We start from the raw sequence: 15447 nt of genomic DNA, 5'->3' as shown, positions 1-15447 counted from the left end.
TGGGTGGAGCTAAAACGCAATTTACTAGCTATCACTCTCTAATTGGTGGGATTTTCTGTATAGCATTATTGAGGAAAAAGAATTACAATATTGTAAAGCATTGTGAATGACCCAACAAAAATAATGGTGAAATATAAAACTATAACGTCTTAGGATCCACAAATGCAAAAAAAGAATCTCACCTAACAACAGGACTGTCTTGCAAAAGGTTTAACAATATTCTTGAAAAATGTTATTCTCAATGAAGAAAATGAATGGAGTTTTCACTGTTGCACTCACTGGTGAACCTGTTGATGAAAACCTGTTAAAGAAAATATAGATATCTGGTTTTAATGTTAGAGTTGGCATATGTGACATCACAAAGCACTCACTGTTGGACTATTTATATATATTTATTCAGCTTTTATTTGGCCTTTGGGATGAGAAATTAAAATGCAGTAATACCTGCCCTCACTTGTGTATGTGTTTCAGGCGTATTAATACTTTATGGCTCTTTCCATTTCATCGGAAAAGACCCAGCTGCAGGCAGTCTGTTTAGAATTTATTTTTCCAAGCAAACAAATGACCTCATCAGTCAGAGAAAGAGAGAGAATGAGAGTGATAGAGGGAGGAGAAGAGAGCAAAGCTAAAGCAGGTCTCGGCCTGCAAAGGGTTTAGGCTCAGTTTGTACTGACATGCTGTATTAATAATGTTAAAAAAAAGTAAAGTACATTGTTTTGTCGCTAGATTTATATTAGACTAGAAATTGTAACATCACGGCAGGCAAGGATGAGGGAGGTGAGGATGTATTTGTAGATTTTATTCACAAATAAACCGAAGTTGACAAAAAAACATAGCACTTAGGAAAGCAAGAATGTAACAGTATTGGACAATAAATTGAAGCAACTGAGGGTATATAAGTGTAAAATGACAACTAAGCAAGGCACAGGTGAACGCAATCAGCCTATCAATGAAAAACCATAAAAACAAAATAGAAACAGGAACAAAGGGAAGTTACATTTTATAATATATTCTAAATCAAGTATAAAGTTATGCCAATCATCTGTATTAATTTTGTGTTTTATGCTTAAGCTATAATCACTGACCTCTTTATGGATGAGGTGAGGATGTATTTGTAGCTTTTATTCACAAATAAAACAAACTAAACTAAGTAGATGAAACAAAAGACAAAACTTTGAACCAAAGAGCTTAGGAAAGCAAGACTGTAACAGTATTGGACGATGAATTGAAGCAACCGAGTATAAACGTAAAATGACAAGTAGCTAAACAAGGCACAGGTGAACACAATCAGCCTATCAATGAGAAACCCAAAAAACTAAGTAGAAACAGGAACAAAGGAAACATATTTATTTTAATGCATGCTAAATCAAGTATGAAGTCATGCCAATCATCTGTATTAATTTTGTGTTTTATTCCTAAATTGTAATCCCTGACCTCTTTATGAAGGGGTGAGGATGTATTTGTAGCTTTTATTCACAAATAATCCAAACTAAACTAAGTAGACAAAATTAATCAAACAACTTAAGAGCAGAAGAACCAACAAGGTTAGGAAAGCAAGACTGTAACAGTATTGTACAATGAACTGAAGCAACTGAGGGTATATAAATGTAAAATGACAAGTAACTAAACAAGGCACAGGTGAACACAATCAGTCCATCAACGAGAGACCATAAAAACAAAGTAGAAACAGGAATAAAGCAAACTTAAATAAGGAGTTATAAACTAAAAGTCTTAACAGAAACCAAATATAAACATAGATGATGATGAATAACTAAACCACACACCGGTGAACACAGTCAATTAGCTGAGTAACTATAGAAGCAAACTAGGACACATTAAATAGCATAGGTTAAAACAAGGAAGGACAAAACAAAAGTTCAAAGAACAGACTCTATATTCTATAGATTTTAAATACATAAAATGTTTATAACGTCGACATTTATGAGAAGTTATGTTTGTATAACTGTACAATTTTAAGTTTTTTTTTGAAGATGTCTCATTTGTTTAATTTAAAGTACAGCTAAAACAGTACAATTTTGAAATATTTTATTACTTAAGATGTGAATATATATTTTTAATATAATTTATTTCAAGGCAGAATTTTTATGTCACATGATCCTTCGGAAATCATTCTAATATGCTGAATTGCTGTTCAAGAAGCATTGTTTTATTTTATTCTTTTCTTTTCTTTTAATTTTTTATTTTACTTTTACATTTTTTTTTATATATTTTTTTTATTTTATTTAATTTTTAACAGTGGGGTAAAAATTTTTTTCAGGATTTTTGACTAATAAAACATTCCAAAAATCATAATTTATCTGAAATAACAAGCGTTTGTAACGTTAAACACAAAACCATACAGCTATTTTTGGGCAAGGCTATTTAGCTGATAAAGAAGTAGATGATAAAGACATTCATAATGTCACAAAATATTTCAGTTTCAGATCATTTCAATATATTATTATATTATGTTCTACAAACTCTCTTATGTTCTACCAACTTTTTCTAATGCCTGCTTACAGGAGTTTTCGCAACATTTTATTTTTTAATTTTGTCTGATTTTTTTTTTTTTAAATCTCAAGTTATTTTAACCGATGAGGCAACGATACATTTTAACAACAACAACAACAACAACAGTAATAATAACAATAACGACAATAGCAACAATAATAATTGTTTTATTTATATAGTGCCTTTCAGACAAACACCCAAAGACATTGTACTTAAGGTAAATAGAAACATGAACATCCAAACATACAACAGTTAATAAATACAATTACGATTCAGAATTTTCGACATTTTAGAAATTTTGGAATTGTGCCAACATTTTAGAAAAACAACCTTCAGCAGTATTGCAACTCAGATGACCTCAAAAATAGTCCTGAAAACTCTGTCCTCTCTGTACTTCCTTTAATTTTGGGGGGTCAACTGAGTGTCCATCTGTGTTCACTCAGATGCCAATATCCTCTAAACTCTGAAGAGAGAGAGAGAGAGAGAGGAAGAGAAAGCATTAAATGAAAGACTGAGAAATTCAGCAAGCAAAAACGTATGAGAAAATAGTTTAAGCTGAATAACATGCAGACGACCGTTTTCAATTGATTCTTTATGGCGGCTGAGCAGACAGCACTCCAGGGAATTGTGGGATTGACTGCGGGGCCAAGCAGTTGTTCTGAGCATCAAAAAGTGGATCATTGCTGAACTTGATGGAACTGAAAGGTGAATAATTGAATATTTAACAATCGTGTAATAGATAAAACTTTAAAAAACAGACTGAAATATGTCACGTGAAGTATTCTGTCATCTGATTGGTCAGAGCACACCTGTTCATGTTGTTTTAATGCATGAATGTGTTATGTATTACAGTATGAATGTATGGTGGATTTTGATGTAAATAACACATATTATTTAGGCCAAATGGTCACACTTTACAATAAGGCTCTATTATTTAATGTTATTGTATTTACTCTCATGAACTAATACACAACAATTATTTATCATATTTCAATATTTACTAATATGTTATTAAATCAAAAGTTGTGCTTGTTTAAATTAGTTATTGCACTGTGAGCTTACAAGAACTAATAGTGAAGCATTGTTTTATTGATTAACAATAAATAATGAAATAATGTATTTTTCAGTTAGCATTTTGTAATTAAATTAAATGTAACTTTTAAAAAATTGTATTGTATTTTTATTATTTTTATTAAGCACTAACACAGAAACAAGATATTAGAAGAAAATAGTTATTATATAGTTATTTTATGACCTCCCTCATCCATACAAAAAATGAAAATTCAATAAAAATAAAATAATATATAACTTTAAGTGCGGTAACATGATTTCTTTCATTAACAATAAATGTTGTTATAAGTGTATTTTCATTTAGCCTTTTATATTTAATTTGAATAAAATTTTTATTGTTTAATTTATGACAGTAAAAATAATGAAAAATGAAATAATATATAACTGTAATTAAGTGAGGTAATATGATTTTTTAAATTAACAATACTACTGTAATAAATGTATTTTTCATTTAGCATTTAACATTTAATTAAATTTTAATTTTTATAATTTAATTAAATTTGTATTTACCACTAACACAAAAACAAAATATTAAAAGGATATAGTTATTATATAGTTATTTTATTACTAAAAATGCAAAAAAAAATTATATATAACTATAATTAGGTGCGGTAGCATGATTTCTTTCATTAACAATAATACTGTAATGTATTTTTCAAATAGCATTTCATATTTAATTTATTTCATTATTTAAATTTTTTTTTATTTTTAATAATTTTAAATAAAATAACAAACAACTGTAATTAAGTGAGGTAACATATTTTTTCATTAACAATAATACTGTAATAAATGTATTTTTCATGTAGCATTTTATATTTTATAAATTTTTATTGATTTTATTTAATGAAAATGATATATACTTTTAAATAAAAAGTACATATATAATAATAATAATTAAGTGAGATAACATGATTATTGTCTTTCATTAACAACAATACTGCAATAGATTTATTTAGCATTGTGTTCAGCATTTCTTTTAAAAGAATAGTGTAGTGTAACATAATATTTAGCAGAATAGAAAGTATATTATTAAATTTCAGTTTTTTTAAATTAATGAAAATATTTTATATATATATATATATATATATATATATATATATATATAAAATAATATTTAACTGTAATTAATTATAATAATATAATACTTAGAATAATATTAAAAATGGATATTAATAATACTACTACTACTACTACTAATAATAATAATAATAATAATAATAATAATTATTATTATTATTATTATTATTATTATTATTATCATCTATATATGATCTACAGCTGTTTTTATTTCAGGATTTTGTCTGTATATTTGTAAATTCTGTATTTATTCTGTATCCTTTTTAGCATCGTTTCTAAATGACTTTATAAAATATCACTTTTAACCAAGTGCAAATTAGTTTACTGAGAACATATTACTCTTAAAAATCAAACTTGCCATTTATGATATCATACTATGCTATTAAATTTCAGGAACATGAATAAATAAAAAAACATAGAAATCTAAATAAATAAAAGCAATATCAGAAACTCTAATGTCCAGCATACGGCAGAGTTATCTGTGAGTAAAGAATGTGGAGTGTTTTCAGGACTTTTACGTGTCTTTGATGTGTGTTTTGCACAGAAACGACCTCAGGTTTGTTTGTGTCAGGAGCTGTAAATCTTTATTAGTAGGGGGGCTTCTTTAAAAGAAAAGCCCTGAACTTTTGACCGGTCCTTCAAAAACCAGATCCGTCAGTGAAATATCAGGCAAACAGATGAAAAGCGGATGAGTTTTCCGTCACTAATGCGAGCAATCAGCAGCGAGAGGTCAGCGATTTCTCATGTTAGATAAGACTGAACGTGGATTTCCTGAACTCTGGCTTTGAGGGAATCCCTGTTTTCCTCTTTCTCCAGTCTATTAGATCTTGTTTTTTGATCCCATTAGAGACGCAAATGCAGGATGAACTGCGTAAAGGAGCAAACGCTATTCATTTTACACTTTTACATTCATCTCTTTATTTTACAAATGAGCAAATACTGTGAAATATTCATTGTTTTTTTTATATTTGCCAAGTTATGTTTAACAGAGTATGTCAATTTTCAGAGTATTTCTTGTAATGTGTTTTTTTCTATGAGAAAGTTTTATTTATTTTAGTTTTTGTGGAGTAAAAGCAGTTTTTTTTTTAATTAAAGGGTACATAGTTTACCTCTTTTTTATGATTTAATATTAATATTATGGTTCTTCTGAGTGTGCCAGTTTAGGTTCAGTTTAAAACACAATTCAGATTTTTTTATTATAATGTGTTAAAAAGTGTCATGTTGGGGGCGTGTCCACAGTTCGCTGATTTAGGGGTGTGTTGCTTCACATGTAAATTAGTTTCGGCTTCCCGCCAACGTAACAAGGGGGCGGGGCCATGAGCTCACCCGCTCTGCGTTTGCAACAGACAGGCAGACGGAGGAGAGAGAGGATCATCATTCAGTCGTACATGTACGACTCTGACACAGACCAAGCAGAGAGTACAAAATCATGTGTGTCTTTGTACAGTTTTACAGCCAACTGTGTGCTAGTTTCAAGTGCCGAGCTTGTACACGGAAGCTAATAACCACGCACACTGAATTAACTTTGACTGAGGCACCGGATGCGCCGCTCGAAGCCGCAACACAGCACACCAGACACTCTCTGTGGCGCACCAGAAGCATGAAGTGTCCCAAATCGTCGCGCCATACATTTTTGAATTCTAAACATAGGTTTCTGCAACGGTCCGCGGCGCCCAGCCGTCGACTTGAGTGTACCCTGATAGAAACCGATGTTTAGAATTCTAAAACGCATGCTAGTTAAGATCACAGGGAGCTTCTGGGATCGCGAGAAATGCAAACGGCTGAAGTATAAGGTAGACTCAATGAGAAGTACACATGTTTGCCAACCTAAAGATACAACCAATAATTCTGATTAGAGCGATAATGTGGAGAATATTGATCTTGTGTTGAGCCCAATGAGCCCTGCATCTAAAAATAGAACAGGGGTGTTTCTTTAGTGATATCGCTTCGACTCACGCTGAAAATTCTTTAGTTGAATCAAATAGTTGGATTAAATTTTCTAGTCAGCTCAACTCAACATCAGTCAATTGGACTAAAATATATTAGGTTAAACTTCGCATAACAATAATAAAAATATTTAGATGATACCTGATTACCTGAATAAAATTAGTTAAAGTAACAAAATTATTTGTTGCTTTGCCTTTTTGTCATATTGTTTTTTTAAGTGTATAATGTCAAACTTGAAGTATACAGTTGTGTTCCATATTCAACTTTATGTAGATATGCGTTCATGCTCACTCGGCTATTCTGAGTATAAAGTAATCCCTGATGATGCCACTCTTTTTTGTTAAGGAGAACAAATAATGTTCACATATGCTGTGTTCACATAATGTCATAATTGCTATAATTACAAGCCGCTTGAGAGACTCAGTTTCATGTCCCGCGGCTCAGAAATATTTTGTGTTCCTGCATTGCTCATTTTGCCCAAGTGCTTCCATGTGCAGTATGATACATTTATGGATATAGTATGCAGTTTGATGTGTTGTTTTCCATCTGAAACTTGTTTAAAAATATTTTGAAAGTATAATTCTAATGCACACTGATATAAAGGGGACCTATTATGCAGAAAAACACATTTATAAGTGGTTTAAACACAGTTGTGTGGCAACAGTCTGTGTAAATAACCAGCTTCTAATGGTAATTATTTTTTTTTATAATCACACTTGATATAAACAGTCTTCAGAAACGCTTTGATTGACATTCTCCCTTTGTAAGTGTCATCAGAGGGGGGAAAGCCCCGGGCATTAGTGACCATGTCTCCCTCATTAGCAGAGGACATCAGTTTTGTTTTTTGAATCTGCCACTATGCTGATTCAGGCATTTGTAGCTCCGCCCTCTTTTGAAAAGAGCTAAATCTTATTTAAATTTAAAGCGACACTCACCAAAACAGCACAATTAGGATAAAAGCCTAAAAGGGTCCGTTTCAAAAAGTAATGAAACATTATTTGTGTGGTATTTTGAGCTGAAACTTCACACACACACTCTAGGGACATCAGAGACTTATTTTAAATCTCGTAAAAAGGGGCAAAATAAGTCCCGTTTGAAGATTTTATCCCATGATGCTGTATTGAAAATATTTTAAGTTGTTGATATGAATGCTGATAAACTCTCAAAGTATGAATGTTTGGCTTTAACTAACACTTGGTATTAATCGTTTGTCTTCAGAACCCAGAGGAGGATAACTATTATTACGAATACCCCTACTATGAGGACATGGACTCGGAAAAGACTGAAGAAACGATAACTGATGAAACCACTGGAACCGAAACCGAAGTCAGTGTTTAGTAATGTTTTTTTATAAGCTCAGATTTGTATGTTTTCAGTTCAAATTCTGACTTAAGTTTGTTTTGTCGTGTTTAATTGTTCTACAATTCTGTCTATCTATCTATCTATCTATCTATCTATCTATCTATCTATCTATCCATCCATCCATCCATCCATCCATCCATCCATCCATCCATCCATCCATCCAAACCTATCTATCTATCTATCTATCTATCTATCTATCTATCTATCTATCTATCTATCTATCTATCTATCTATCTATCTATCTATCTATCTATCTATCTATCTATCTATCTATCTATCTATCTATCTATCTATCTATCCATCCATCCAAACCTATCTATCTATCTATCTATCTATCTATCTATCTATCTATCTATCTATCTATCTATCTATCTATCTATCTATCTATCTATCTATCTATCTATCTATCTATCTATCTATCCATCCATCCAAACCTATCTATCTATCTATCTATCTATCTATCTATCTATCTATCTATCTATCTATCTATCTATCTATCTATCTATCTATCTATCTATCTATCTATCTATCTATCTATCTATCTATCTATCTATCTATCTATCTATCTATCTATCTATCTATCTATCTATCTGTGTCAGTTGTTTCATCCATCCATTCATCCATCCATCCATGTATCTATCAATATATCCATCCATCCATCCATCCCCCATATTTACCAGTAATAGTTAGAAGAAAAAATATACAGTGGGGGATAATAATTCTGACTACAACTGTATATGTATAGAGAGAATATATTTTATTATTAATAAATAAACTGGATTGCATCAGAAACTAACTGAATCTGTTAATCATACCCACTCTCTAATCAATCTCATATTTATCAGTAGCAATTCTCAAAATTTTCTATACTGTTTTATTTTAGCTTTATTTGAGTGAAAAAAATTTTATTTAATTGTGGTGAAAATAATTAATAACAATAACAACAATAATAATAACAATAATAAAACTGTAAATTTATAAAATAGATTTATTGATTTATATAAATTATTAAACACACTGTGGTCAAACAGAATCTGTAAATCATATGCAAACTTTTGTTTGTTGTGCAGGTATCTGTTCCGGACAGCAGTCGCGTCATCACCTCTGTTATCAGCAGTGGATCAGGAGGCTCCAGCAGATTATCCAGCGGCTCTTCGTCATCCTCTTCATCATCATCATCATCTTCATCATCCTCCTCATCCTCTTCGTCCTCCAGCTCCACCACGGCCACCGGTGAGGACCGGTATGATGGATATGATGGATACGATACCGGATATGAAACCTATTATGACGAGTCGACCTCAAGCCCCGACGGCTCCCGGACCATCACCATCACCAGCACCGGCACTGGATCAGCTGGAGAAGTGGATCTGGGACTGGAAGAAGTGGACCTTGGATTGAGTAAAATAGATCTGGACCGACGAATCATCACTTCTTCATCTTCATCATCTGGAGGAGGAGGAGGAGGTACAGTGCACTCCACCACCACCATCATCCGAAACGGAACCTCCGGATCGGGATCCAGCACCAGAATCATCAGCAGCTCTGGATCCGGATCTGGATCCAGTTCCAGGATCAGTATCGGCTCCGGATCCAGCTCTGGGGGCAGTACAGGATCCAGTTCCAGCTCCAGTTCCAGCTCTAGTTCCAGCTCCAGCTCTACCTCAGTGAGTTTAGTTATCTAACAATAACTAACAGGATGACTAACTAGTTATCCTCGACAATGTATGACAATTTAATTTAATTTAATTTAATTTAATTTAATTTAATTTAATTTAATTTAATTTAATTTAATTTAATTTAATTTAATTTAATTTAATTTAATTTAATTTAATTTAAATTTTTATTTTTATTTTTTATGAAGTTATAAAAATGTTTCAAATGTAATTTTTATATATTTTTTTATTTTATGGAATAAAAATTGTTCCTATTTTGCTGATGAGAATTTTACTGAAGTGGATTCAGTCTAATTAAAAAAATGTGGAATTTGTTGGTACCATTATTTTATTTCAAATGTATTTATTTATGTATTTATTTATTTATTACATTTGCATATAACTGCAGTGTTACTACAATAATGGAATACAATCTTTTTAAATATCTTTCTTGAGGATCCTATCTAATTCAAAAATAGTGCAATTTATAGGCATTTATTATTATTAATTTATTATTATTAGCACACCTTTTTTATTTCAGTTTTAGGTCACACTAACTTTAGTATTCAATTGCAACTAATTGCATTTCAGTCTGTTGCCATAGAAACATTTCCAAATTTAAATGAACTTTCTAAACTTTTTTACCCCATGTTTTATTATAACTTTAACTTTTAATATTGTAACTATTAACATCTGATATTTATTTATGAAATGAATTCTGTAAAAAAATTAAACATATAATATCCTAGCAGGAAAATAAAGCCTTTTTTATGACAATAAAATAGGCTAAATTATTCGAATTAAAATGATGGGTGAATAAATTAATGTGATTAAAATAAATAAATAAATAAATAAATAAATAAATAAATAAATAAATAAATAAATAAATAAATAAATAAATAAATAAATAAATAAATAAATAAATAAATAAATGTTTTATTCTTTTCAAAGTAATGTTTCAGAAAAAAAGTGTAGGTTTATATTATGCACAACAATTTTTCTTTGTTTTCCTTATTTATCCTTTGTTTTATTTTATTTTATTTTATTTTATTTTATTTTATTTTATTTTATTTTATTTTATTTTATTTTATTTTATTTTATTTTATTTTATGTATTCTATTTTATTTTGTTCTATTTGTGTATTTTATTTAATTTTTGTATTTTATTTAATTTTATTTTTGTATTTTATTTGTGTATTTTATTTATTTTTATTTTTATTTAATTTTATTTTTGTATTTTATTTGTGTATTTTATTTGTGTATTGCATTTTAGTTTTGTATTTTATTTTATTTTATTTTATTTATTTATGTATTTTATTTTGTTTTATTTTTGTATTTTATTTGTGTATTTTAGTTGTGTTTTTTTATTTTTGTATTTTATTTGTGTATTTTATTTAATTTTATTTGTGTATTTTATTTGTATATTTTATTTTATTCTTTTAACAAGCTGTCTCTGTTTGTCTGTCCGTGTAGGTTGGTGGTGGCGGCGGTTATGATGATGCCCAGTATGGTGAGAGTTATGATCTGTCCTATGGCGAGGGATACGGAGAAGGATACGGAGAGGGAGATTATACTGTAGGAGGAGGCAGCAGCAGCTCCAGCACCTCAGTGTCCGTCGGAGGTGGTTCTGTATCTGTTGGGGGCGGTTCTGTGTCTGTTGGGGGCGGATCTGTGTCCATCGGAGGCGGATCTGTTTCCGTTGGAGGCGGGTCTGTTTCTTCAAGTGGCTCCATTGGGGGCGGAACCAGTAGCGCAGGGGCTAGTGCGGGGGCAGGGTCTGTTGCCACGGGTGGACAGGGAGGCATCGGTGGAGAAGCAGAATCAATCGATATCGACAAATTTAAGGAGGAGTCCATCACGGATTACACCGACGCTGAACTGGAGAAGATGTACGATTACGATGATCTGTACACCGATGGAGATAAAGCACTTCCCGCTGAGACTGATGAAATCTATGGACAGGTGAGTGCGGTTTTGTCTACAATAATTCTACAGCTAACCTTAAAAATGACAATTTTGGGATTGTTTTATCAATGTTAGAATGACTTGTTCATTTATTACGGAATGCATGGAAAATATCGGTGCATTTTGGGGGAAATACTATTAAATAGGGAGACATGATATATCGGCGCCCATATCGTTATCGACCGATAAATGCTATTTTTATTGTTATCATTATCGGTCTGATGTCAACATTAGGCCGATATCTTTAAGCCGATAGATTACGTAAATCTCAAAATGCTTTTTCGGACATTACGTATTTCTACAGATGTACATTACTGTAACACGTTTTATTGAAGAACATTTGAGCTTGTTTCAGTTCCTAGTTCTTTCATTTTATTTAAAAGATATTTATTTAACTTTGGTAATTATATCTCAGTTTGTTAATTAACCTATTATTTTTATGCAACTGTCAAGTTGCGTGTTAATTTGCTATGCGAAGAAAAGGAAATAATTTATTTTGGCATGCTGATTTATGTGAAATCGTGAATATCTATGTAGTCACCTGCAATTTTAAAATTATTGCTTTTTTCCCACATTGAGGAAGAGGCTTTTGAAGAGGCTTTATGAAGTTTTTAAAATAAAATCAGTTGTTTACTGTATAAAAAAAATAACATTTTGAAATATTTATATTTATCGGCTATAATATATCGGCTATCGGCCAGTTATCGGTTATCGATATTGGCCAAAAAATCCATATCGGTGCATCCCTACTATTAAATTTGTCAGTATTTTTTGTGTTTTTGTTTTTTAAATGTGCTTTAAAAATGATTGTCAAGTACATTACTTTGCTTTATTATCCACACTGTATAAAATTGTCTCTGGCTTCACAAAACATCACAACATATAAATAACCTACACAAAAAACACAAATCACTGGGCACAAAAGGTAATTGGTAAACTTTCCTTAATGCTTATGGCTGCCTAAAGCGTCTGCCTGATGGATGTGGTATAAATGTGGTGAAAAGGCGTGAGAAACATGCTAGCTATTTTTTTGAAGCCTTTTCCTTGACTTTCAATTAGTTGAGATCATTCAGGTTTCTTCGCATTTTACCAATGATCTTACTTCCCTCATTTACAATGCTGGAAAGTTTTACACTCAGGTTACCATATTAACCTGTCATATTCAAAATCAAAACTATCCACACAATTTTTGTACACCATTTCAAATATCTTCTTGTTCATTTCACACTGAAAAAAAAGTGAAACTACCATGTCTTTCATTTTAATATGAGAGACATGTATTTTTTATTTACCACCATGTCTAAGTACATTTTATGTTGGATTAAGTTCACGTGTGTTATTTAAGTAACATTTTTAACCTGTTTTATTCAATTTGCCTTAAAGCAAAAAAGAAACCCCTTAGTAAAAACTAAATATCATTATTATTATTTTTTAATCTCAAAGTAGTATGTTTACTCCAAACCAGCAGTTTAAAGTAAGTTTTACTGCTATTTAGTTTTTATGTATTTCTAATGTGAGTTTGATTACAGTACCATCTTGGATGACATTTATAGCCACAGAAAGCAGTAGCAGTAGATGGTCTACCTCAGATCTTGAAAATAAAATAACTAGCAATAGCAGAGGCTAACTTTACATGTATTTATTATAGTTTAGTCTAGATTAGATTAGACTTGATTAGACTCAACTTTATTGATATTACACATGTACAAGTACAAGGCAATGAAATGCAGTTTAGGTCTAACCAGGAGTGCAATAGCAACAAGTGCAGAATATACTGTAGGTATAAGTTATAAAGTGCAGTTATAGAAAAACTATGGTGATATTTACAGATGGATGTACCATGAACATTATATAAAGGTTGTATTAGCGATGAACATAGTTTTACAATAGATGAATATATGTACAGGTTGCTATTAAGAACTTTTAAAAAATGCTGGCTTCCACACAACCAATTTGTCTTAGGATAACATGAAGGAACATTAAACAACTGAGTTGTTTTTTCTTGGGCAGATTGTAAAGATGTTTAGTTTTTCTCAAAGTATAAATTATCTTTTGTTCAAACTCCTTCATCATTCATTCATTTTCCTTTGGCTTAGTCCCTTTATTCATCAGGGGTTGCCACAGTGGAATGAACCGCCAACTTATCCAGCATATGTTTTACACAGTGAATGCCCTTTCAGCTGCAACCCAGTACTTGGAAACACCCATAAACACTCATTCACACACATACAGTACTGCCAATTTAGCGTACTCAATTCACCTATAGTGCATGTCTTTGGACTGTGTAATCAAAATAACATAATGACCTCTGATGAATAAAGAGACTAAGCTGAAGGAAAATAAATGAATGAATTTAATATTAATCAATATATTTATTGCCAGAGACAATTTTCTACACAAAAACTTCTACAAAAACTTTTTTTCTACATAGCTTTTAGGTTCGTAATGAGGTTATGGGTTATTATTGGTGCTGGGCAAAGATTAATCGCATTCAAATTACAAGTTTGCTTTGATATAATATATGTTTTATGTATTATATACAGTTGAAGTCAGAATTATTAGCCTCCCTGAATTATTAACAACCCCTGTTTATTTTTTCCCCCAATTTCTGTTTAACAGAGAGAAGATTTTTCTCAACACATTTCTAAACACAATAGTTTTAATAACTCATCTCTAATAATTGATTTCTTTTATCTTTGCCATGATGACAGTAAATAATATTTGATTAGATATTCTTCAAGACACTTCTATACAGCTTAAAGAGACATTTAAAGGCTTAACTAGGTTAATTAGGTTAACTAGGCAGGTTAGGGTGATTAGGCAAGTTATTGTATAACGATGGTTTGTTCTGTAGACTATCGAAAAACAATTAGTTAAAGGGGCTAATAATTGTGACCCTAAAATCGTTCATAAAAAATTAAACTGCTTTCATTTTAGTCGAAATAAATCAAATAAGTTCTCCAGAAGAAACAATATTATCAGACATACTGTGAAAATTTCCTTGCTCTGTTAAACATCCTTTGGCAAATATTTAAAAAAAGAAAAGAAATTCAAAGGCGGGCTAATAATTCTGACTTCAACTGTACACACACACACGCACACATGCACACACATATAAAATTCATCTATGCAAAATTATTTTGTTAGATTATTTTGATTCCATTACAATTTAAACATAATTTGTATCAAAAACATATTTTATATCTAAATATAAACAAACATTTTATTAAGTATATGCATACATGTGTGTATTTATATATACATAATAAATATACACAATATATTGTTATTTTACATGTGATTAATCAGGATTAATATTTACCCAGCAATAATTATTGTGTGTGTGCATGTTGTTGAAACTCTTTTCAATATGATTCCTCATTTTGATGCATGCAGGAATGACACTATTTACATGTTTATTACCATATCTGTGACTTATTTATATATAGTCAAGCCCAAAATTATTCAGACCTCTGGCAAATTTTGACTTAGTCACTTAAAGAGAAATTTTTACCCCCCCAAACAAAAACACGCTGGTTAAATAAAGGTAACTTTAAATCGGAATTTTCCAGGGGTGTGAATAGTTTCGAGCTTGAATGTATATATTTATAATCCACATTGTGTTTAGACTGAAATACACTGATTTGGACTTAATTAAATGGAGTTTGTGTTTCCACAGGTGGATGGTCTGAGAGGAGAGAAAGGGCAGAAAGGCGAGCCGGCCATCGTTGAACCCGTAAGTCATCTTTACTGAAATATACTGTACACACTGGATATGTTTTTGAAAAGAGTGGTGTAAAGTACGTAGTTTTTAATTTAAACACTTAGTAAAATTAGTAACATTTTGAAAAATTATTACA

General features: G+C 30.9%; 1 protein-coding gene across 1 annotated transcript in view; it reads left to right on the top strand.

The window, feature by feature from the left end:
• Nucleotides 1–15447, top strand: part of col5a1 (procollagen, type V, alpha 1) — a 184018-nt gene that overhangs the window by 97910 nt on the left and 70661 nt on the right. Inside the window, 4 exon segments of the mRNA XM_056445871.1 lie at nt 7825–7932; nt 9039–9635; nt 11096–11584; nt 15267–15323. Of these exon segments, the coding sequence (XP_056301846.1) occupies nt 7825–7932; nt 9039–9635; nt 11096–11584; nt 15267–15323 (1251 nt within the window).

Source organism: Danio aesculapii, chromosome 21 (assembly GCF_903798145.1).
Source record: "Danio aesculapii chromosome 21, fDanAes4.1, whole genome shotgun sequence".
NCBI classification, from domain to species: Eukaryota; Metazoa; Chordata; class Actinopteri; order Cypriniformes; family Danionidae; genus Danio; species Danio aesculapii.
Note: the sequence above shows the minus strand (reverse complement) of the source record. Positions and strands in the feature narration are given on the sequence as shown.